Source organism: Zophobas morio, unplaced genomic scaffold (genome assembly GCF_036711695.1).
Source record: "Zophobas morio isolate AGI-343-1 ecotype UQ-CSIRO unplaced genomic scaffold, CSIRO_AGI_Zmor_V1 ptg000002l, whole genome shotgun sequence".
Classification (NCBI taxonomy): Eukaryota; Metazoa; Arthropoda; class Insecta; order Coleoptera; family Tenebrionidae; genus Zophobas; species Zophobas morio.
The window spans coordinates 10824260-10832471 of NW_026972107.1; the positions used below are offsets into that span (position 1 = coordinate 10824260).

The window sequence follows — 8212 nt, forward strand, 5'->3', positions numbered from 1 at the left end:
AACATTTTGATTAGAAAAATCAGAGGATGTGTAAGCATCATTAGTTGACAAACCCTTTGTGGATTCTCTATGTATAATCTGTTTCCTGTGAAGGCAACAGTGCAAATAATTTCATTATTAGTCAGTTGAAACGGAACTGCCTATATCTCCCATCCCCGGATCTACGTTGATAAAGAAAACACAAAACTGCTTCAGTGCCCACAATATTTTTATCAAGGTGTTGAAATTGATGTTGATACTCCGCGATGACAAATGCATCTAGGGTATCCTCCCCCGGGCTCTCAAGTGGCGCCGTCCCCGCGACCAGCCAGCAATAACGATGTGTTTCCAGGTCAGTCTAATCACTTTGTTAGAATATTTTCAGCGTTTTCGAACGGCAGGCGGTTATTGTCGAGAGGAAGCAATCAATCGGAATTGAATTGCTTACATGGGATTAGATTTATCAGCGTGTGTTACGTCATGTTCGGCCATAGGTTTATGAGTGGGATGCTCTTTCCATCAATTAATTCCTTGGATTTGATCGACGTGAGTGAAATTCGATTTTTAGCGTGCCGGCCGTCCGTCTAGATAAAAACTTCCACTGTTAAAAGTTATTGTGTGTGGAGCTACGTACCTATCGCAAAAAGTTCGATACTTTGCGCGAATTTAATTAAATTTCGTTGATATATTTTCGGCAGGCGACAGCAGATAACCCGCCTGTGCGAAATAAACGAAATTATTTCGCTTATTCGAAGACAGCGGTTTCGCTTTGTTGCCTACATAATTTTTATTTTTAGTGGGTTCTGAAGTACACGAGCGCGATCATAATTGGAGGGACAGTTTGCGTGGATTCTTTCCTTTTTGTCAGCGGGATGCTTGTCAGTTACGGCTTCTTTGAAACCGTTACGAAAAATAAGAGGTTTAATGTGGTCCTTTTTTACGTTCATCGCTATATAAGGATCACTCTTCCTCTCTCGGTGGCCGTCATCGTTTATTCCTCTTTCATCCAGCATTTTGGATCGGGGCCTTTATGGCGTGAAACCTACCTTGGGATGCAGTTGCCATGTCGACGCTTCTGGTGGAGCGCACTCCTCCACGTCCAGAACTACGTCAATCCCAACTTTTTGGTTAGTTTTAAAGCACGAAAGTCGAACAATACTTTTTGAAAAGAGGAGCTGGAACTGGGGCAAGATAAAAGCAAATCGAGCCACATTTCGAAGCGGAAGCCTAACAAAAACCGAAATGTTATCAACACTGTTTCTAGTTTAATGAAGGATTACTTTGCAAGAACTTAACTTTGCACAAAGTTGCAGCGTTTGTTAATGGAATTAAAAATGGTATACATTTTTAATGAACAAAGCGTACTAAATCTTACCACAACACTTGGTACATTTTGATAAAATTAAAAAAGGGGTCAACGGAGCCTCCGGAAATATGCTGTCTGAGCTATGAAAAAACGGAATAATGTATAAGTATTATACAATAATAAGCAGAATTTTGAAATAATAAAGCAAGGTGGGAATAAAAATCTATATTCCTCATTTTATCCAAAAGTTTATTTCATTTTCAACTTCATTTCAACAACATTAATCACCAAATATTGGAGACTGCTTACTAATCGATTATTTGTTTGTGACTTGTAAAAGTTGTGCTTAAGTACAACACGTTAAAATTAAAGTTTACCTACCTTCCCCTACTTCTTGCAGGAGTTTGGTAGATTCGTATCATCTTGTTGACGTGACATTTAATTAAACTCTTGTTAAGTTTGATTTGGCTAGTGGCATCCATGTTTATGTACACAGATCGTGCCATTAGTTCTAACAAGTTGAAATGTACAGAAGTCTAACCCTCCACTATTAAGATTTAATTTGGTAAATTAACCTAGTTTTAAATGTTACGTAAAAAATATTTACGTATTTATTTATTACCATTTTTGCCTAACAGAACAATCCGTACAAGGCAAAATCGATGAAAGAACGACGACAAACATTATTGATTTCAGATAACAGAAATGGAAAGAAAACTCTGAAATAATAAAAAGATAATAATAATATGAAAATTTAAACTGGAACATTTTCCGAGAATTTAACGTTTAATCAAAAAGTTAACTAAGCCTGAAAAAGGGGTGAAAAAGAAATCTATGGATTCAAGTTATAAATTGACCGTCATTTTTGCCGTTTTTTAACGGAATTTTAAATTTTCAGCTAAATTCACATTACAATTTTAAAGTTTAATATCTTAAAAAATTTGGTTCCGATTTTTTAACCATTTTTTTTCTAGTTCTGAGAGCCTTCTTAACAACGTACCATTGAACCTGTACGTGATTTTTTCATCACCCTGTATAAATACCTAAAACTTTCATTTTCAATTAAGCAGCTTTCAGACGAGAGAATTTTTTTTTTTATTTTAAAAGTAATTGACTGATTTTGTGTAATTTACTGAAAAGAGTTATTTCTCCCAAATAAAATAGTTTACATTTACTACGCAAAATTTTGAGGTGACGTCATCAAATTCCTAAAATACATATAGAATTTGACAATAATCGGTTCGACAGTTTCGGAGATTATTTAGCTAATAAAACTCGACACAGACAACAAACAGATGAAAACGGGGGACCTATTTTTGCATAGTCCAGGTGTCATCAAACGTCGAGCAAATACCAAAGTAGCCATTTGTCGGATGGATTCTGTTACAATACTGCCTGGCTTACACTTGGGATGTAAAAACAATGGTCTAAAGTTATTTACACAGAATTCCCCTCGCCCTGGAAATCCGGACAATAAAACAAGTTCAGTTTCTTTGTAAAATTATAAAACTTCACATTCATAAAGTATATTGTGGTTTATTAATTTGAATTTGAAAAAAAATTCAATAAAAAAAAATCGTCAAACATTGGCAACCATGTGCACGTAGAGTTCTTTGTGGTAGTTGGTAGTTCTGCTAAGGAATTTTAGTGAGAGGATTGGTAGAAGTTGGCTGGTTTGGTAGATGCGTCATTCTGTTCGGTGGCGTCACTTTTGGTTTGTGTCTTGTGTGTGAAACCACGTGGTGAGTAAGCTAGGTTAGGTTTAGTTGGCCTGGTAGTTAATAAAAAAGGGAGAGCCTTTGTTTAACGACAATTAATCGTAACGACAACGACACCACAGTTTCCCCAACACGCGTAGATAATCCTTGCGTTTGTTTTCCAAGCGGAAATATGCGGATTTTCGACCGACGCTAACATGTGGTGTAAATTTGTTTTATTGTTTGTAAACTGACAGTTCATGTTAGGATTTCAATCGTTAACTGGTTCTAACACAATTTAACAGTCGGGGGTTGTTTAGAAACAGCACTTGATAGGAGATTTCGTGAAATTTACTTAGTCAGGAATAAGGCTTATGGATACTTGTACTTAAGTATTACATTATAACACTCCTTAATTCCTCACACAAGATTGCTAATAGTTCATTAACGGCAGTTAAATTAACCTAACGTTGCCCCACTCTGGAAAAAGACCGTGGAAAGTGCGGTAGAATTCATAATATCGTGGACTGAGGTACATCACCGAGAAGCTTTTCTCGCAACACCTGATTTTGTGTTGTTTATTTATCATGTGTTTTGTTTGGAATTAGCTGGGAACAGTCCACGATATAAACTCTCAAGCTAATGGTTTTAAGGAACCAGTCAATTGGATCAAGTCATAATTTAATATAATGTAAATTCTTTGTTTGAGTCGTTGATAAAGTGTGACATAATTTAACATAATGTAAATTCTTTTTTAGAATCGTTGATAAAGTGTGGCAGAATTTAACATCAGGTAAATTCTTTGTTTTGGCAGCGGCCATGTTGAAAGTGTATTTTCAAACCGAGCAACTGTTTGAACTGTAAAACCTCGTTGAACAAACTAACAACATTGAGGGTCATGTGGGACGTGCATTTTATTCCTTTGATTTAGTTAGAACATTATTTACACAGCTCCACAGGATTGATCGCATTTCTGAAAGACATATTTTTGACGCATTTCTTGAACGACGCATTCGTCCGACACTATTTTGAACCTCCAGATTTTCTGCTATGTTTTTTGTGTTTGTTTGTGGAATGTAAAACAATGGCCCACATTGCAGCTCAATAACTTCACTTTTAAAAAATTAACCAATAACGCGAATGGACATAAAATATTAATCTCACGTAATTTTGTAAGCTTTGCAATTTTTCACCACATACAATTTTTTTTTTCTCACAATTTTAGCCTCAATAATTTTCTTTGTTGTATAATTTAAATTGAACGTAAATTTTCATGCTCTGCAGTTCCAAACCTCACGTAATTTTTGTCTACACAAGTTTGATTTCACACCAGATCTTTTTTGTTTTTATTTTTCTATAAATCTTTACTAGTTTTTTTTTCATGTAAATATTTTGTCGATTAATGCTTCCATTATATGAATTGTCTGATCTCCAATCTTAATCTCAGATAAGAATTCTTTGCTATTTAAAACAAAAATTCAGGAGAGTATATGGCGAATTCAAATGTTGTTTATTGCTCTTTTTGAAACTTTAATACTTATTGTAATTGATATCAGAGTTATAGAAACTGAACATTTAAATGGAATTGTGGTAAATAACACAGAAACACGTGGTGGAAACGGAGTGCGCGGTTCCTTGTTGAGCTGGAGGTCGCGCCATCTGCACAAAGGATGCAGGCCTAGAATAGGTCCATAGCCGGGACCCAACCACGAGTTTCTTTCAATTTTTTTAATTTTTTCATATGTCAATTTAAGGCGTAACGTTTTTTTAACACCATCAACTCAATTAATTTAACATTGATTACAGTACGACTGATTATTATCCTTGTGGTATAACAAAACACCTAATTCATCCTTTCTTTTGTTGCCAGAATCATGACTAAACTACACTGTTCTGGATATACATTGCGTTGTGTGGTAATTGAGCAACGTAATTTGATTCTAGTTGATAATTACGTGTAGAAGTGATGAACAGAAAATAAACAAACAATTCGCTGTGATGTATCCAACGATATGTGCTTGACAATCATGCAGGTGCAGCAGACGGTTAAATTACTATATGAACACATAAAATCCGTCCACTAAATTTATTCTATTGAAATACAACTTTTAGGAAACAATATGTGTTCGAGCTAGTGTATACATTTATGCCATAAGCTATTGGAGAAAATAATATTACGTTGAGAATTTGCTCAAACCTAAACGTGTCCCGGCGCATTCACCATTTCTACGGTACTTTTGAAATACTTTAGACAGAAAATTAAAAGCAAAAAGAGACTTGCTCGCCTGAAACGCGCAGCTTGGTTTAACAGCTGGCTAGATTGCGAAGACAGGGTAAAGGGTATAATATGCGCCAGGTTTTTTGGTATAGAAATATGGACTCTGTATGTTATTTGTCGACTGCAATTTCAATTGAAAAATAAATCCACGTACTTGTCCTCCAGATTTTGTGTTTGCTCTGTTTAAAAAAACCACAACGTAGGGTGTCACTTTTGAAATAAACATAATTTAATTCTAGTTAACTGCATGCAAATTACAGTAACACAGAACCAGCAACAAACGTTAGATGTGGTGCGTTTGACATATTTACAGCTGCAACAGACGTAACTAAATTATTTTATCAACCTTAATATCATCAAATTTGATTAGACAATGCACAAGCTTCAGGAAACAATCACGAATGACAGGCTACTAGGTAAATTTATAATGTAAGCTAAAATTTTAATTAGTTTGCTAACTATAGACTGATTTAACAGACACAAAACAGAAAACTAAACAAATAAACTTGTTGTTGTATGAACGATTCTGCTGACGCACTTTTGTATTAAGAAGTTAAAATTCATTTGGCATTAATTTCATAAAAGATCTTGGACTTTTGTTTCAACGATTACTTTGCGAACAATTTTCTAAGTATTTAAATTATAAAAATAACATTGTTATAAACTTTTGACGGTTAAAGGAATAATTTCGTTAAGTAACTTGATACACCATCGCCAAGCTTTCATTATTTACCAGTTTACAACGTAACCGGAGAGAATTTAATATCATTCATTCTACATGGAAAACATAACTCAAACTTCCTATGAAATCCGTTCCTAGCTTTTCAAACAAATCTAAAATGAAAAATAAAAGCGTTACTAACTCACAATGCAACAACGTACAATAGCTAAATTAACCGTCGTGTGAAGGCACGCAGAACTCTATTTTTCGAAACGTATTGTTCCATAGCTTTGTTTTAAACGTACGTTAAATTGACCAGTTTCCAGTGCATACCTCAAACGTGGTATTTAACATGTGAAATGCTTTATTATTACTTTTCGCCAATTATTCTATACCCGTTATGGAAATGGCCACTGGTGGGTTCCATAAATTTAATTGTTGTATATATTTTCTCGGTTGGAATTAATTTTTATTTGGCTTGGGAGAACGAGTATCCAGGTGGAATGCCTCTAACGTAAGTATTCCATTTCTATGATAGTGTTCCAAAAAAATGTATGTGTCACTTACGCGTTTAGAGCAACCAAGAAGGTGTAAGTTTCCGTTAGCTTTACAAATGTATTGTCGAAGTAATAATCTCATTTATGAAATTTTTTGCGAGCTCTCGGAAATGTAAAATAGATTCGGATCACGTAATCGTTTCGGCCTAGTATTCTCAGCTTTGTTCCCTTTCAGCTTATTTGCGGTCAATTTGCTCGAACCAGATTTTACTTTGCATTCAGATTTTGGATATACTTACTTTGGAGTCCAGTTTCTGCCCGAGTAATCACCGGAAACCCGATTAAAATGTGATTTTTTCAGGAAGCAGCTTTTCGAAACAAGATATTTCCAGCGACATTATATAGCTCCGCATGTTAGAGCTTCGCCCTACGTAATAGGATTAGGTTTCGGATATACGATATTCAAAACAAAAGGAAAAAGAATCGAGACGAGGCCCGGAATCAACGTATTCGGCTGGATAATAACAATAATTTTGATGTGTTCTGTTGTTGTGGGTTCTCACGTATTTCAAGAAGAAAATCACGATTACAATCGTATCGAATCGTCGCTGTACCTTTCTTGTTCCAGATCGGCCTGGGTTTTAGGGATCGCCTGGATTACGTGGGCCTGCGTTCATGGATACGGAGGTAATAGAAATCATTTTTTCGCGCCATCTTCCTGCCCACATTTAATCATGTTTCAACAAAACAACAGTAAATCTCCGCAACAATGCCGAAAAAAATTTCATCAGCTTGTTTAATACCACGTTTTTTAAGGCTTCGTAAACGACATTTTATCCCTGCACGTATTCCGTATACTGGGCAGAGTGGGTTACGGCGTTTTCCTTTTTCATATGTGCTTTCAGTTTTTAAAGGACGGATCAGCTAAAACGCCTGCCTATTTTTCAGACTTCCACATGGTGAGCCCGAACGGATATAATTTCCACTTTATTAACATTTTACGTTTAAGCTGTACGACTGCTTCGGAGATTTAGTGATAATGATAGTCGCAGGAGCACTTTTCGCCCTCTGCTTTGAATATCCTTGTTTAACAATCGAAGCCGTGCTGCTGAGGAGAAAAACGTAAGATTTTTATTCAAACAGACTATCTCCAATCTCCCATAAAAGCCGATTTTATGCACAAATGTCTGTAATGTAGAATAAAATGGGGTGGCTTTTGTCATTTTTACAATACACGCTTTTCCACTAGAATTCACACTAACATTTTACTTCTTTTCAGATAGATTCATCTGATTAAGTTTGTTTAAAATTGTTCGCCGTGAATTTCTTTTTGTTCATTTTGAGTATTATAACCACCAACAATGAATCAAGAACAAACTTCCGCTTTCAATTCCTTTTTCGCTGAATTCAAAAGTTAAGTGTTCGGAGAGGATGAGTCGATAAGATACACCGATGCCGCCTCAAGGCGGTTTGCTGTGAGCAAACTTTTTTTCAGAATAAAGCGAAATTAAGTGGTTAAACGCACTCACAGCGTGAACAAAGGTGACATGCGAAACAATAATAAAAACACCGATAGCTATCAACACATATTTTATTATTAAAAAGAAGTGCGACAACTCACGAAATTATCGCTTTTGAATACTCCAAACCAAATCTCGCACTAGTTGTAGAAAGTCAGACAAGAATGAGACATTTTCGATTGGTCGATAGACAGCTCTCGCTCTTACTCCCACCACTTAAGCGCTTCGCAGCAGCTAATGAAATTGAAGAACGTGAAAATTAGTTAGCGGTGTG

General features: G+C 35.6%; 1 protein-coding gene across 1 annotated transcript in view; it reads left to right on the forward strand.

The window, feature by feature from the left end:
* LOC135122972 (nose resistant to fluoxetine protein 6-like) overlaps positions 1–7544 on the forward strand; it is a 29024-nt gene extending 21480 nt beyond the window's left edge. Inside the window, exons 6-11 of the mRNA XM_064047470.1 lie at positions 337–525; positions 777–1106; positions 6248–6435; positions 6780–7105; positions 7235–7377; positions 7428–7544. Coding sequence (XP_063903540.1) covers positions 337–525; positions 777–1106; positions 6248–6435; positions 6780–7105; positions 7235–7377; positions 7428–7544 — 1293 coding nt within the window. The remainder of the gene's footprint in view (positions 1–336; positions 526–776; positions 1107–6247; positions 6436–6779; positions 7106–7234; positions 7378–7427) is intronic.
* The last annotated feature ends 668 nt before the right edge of the window (positions 7545–8212 follow it).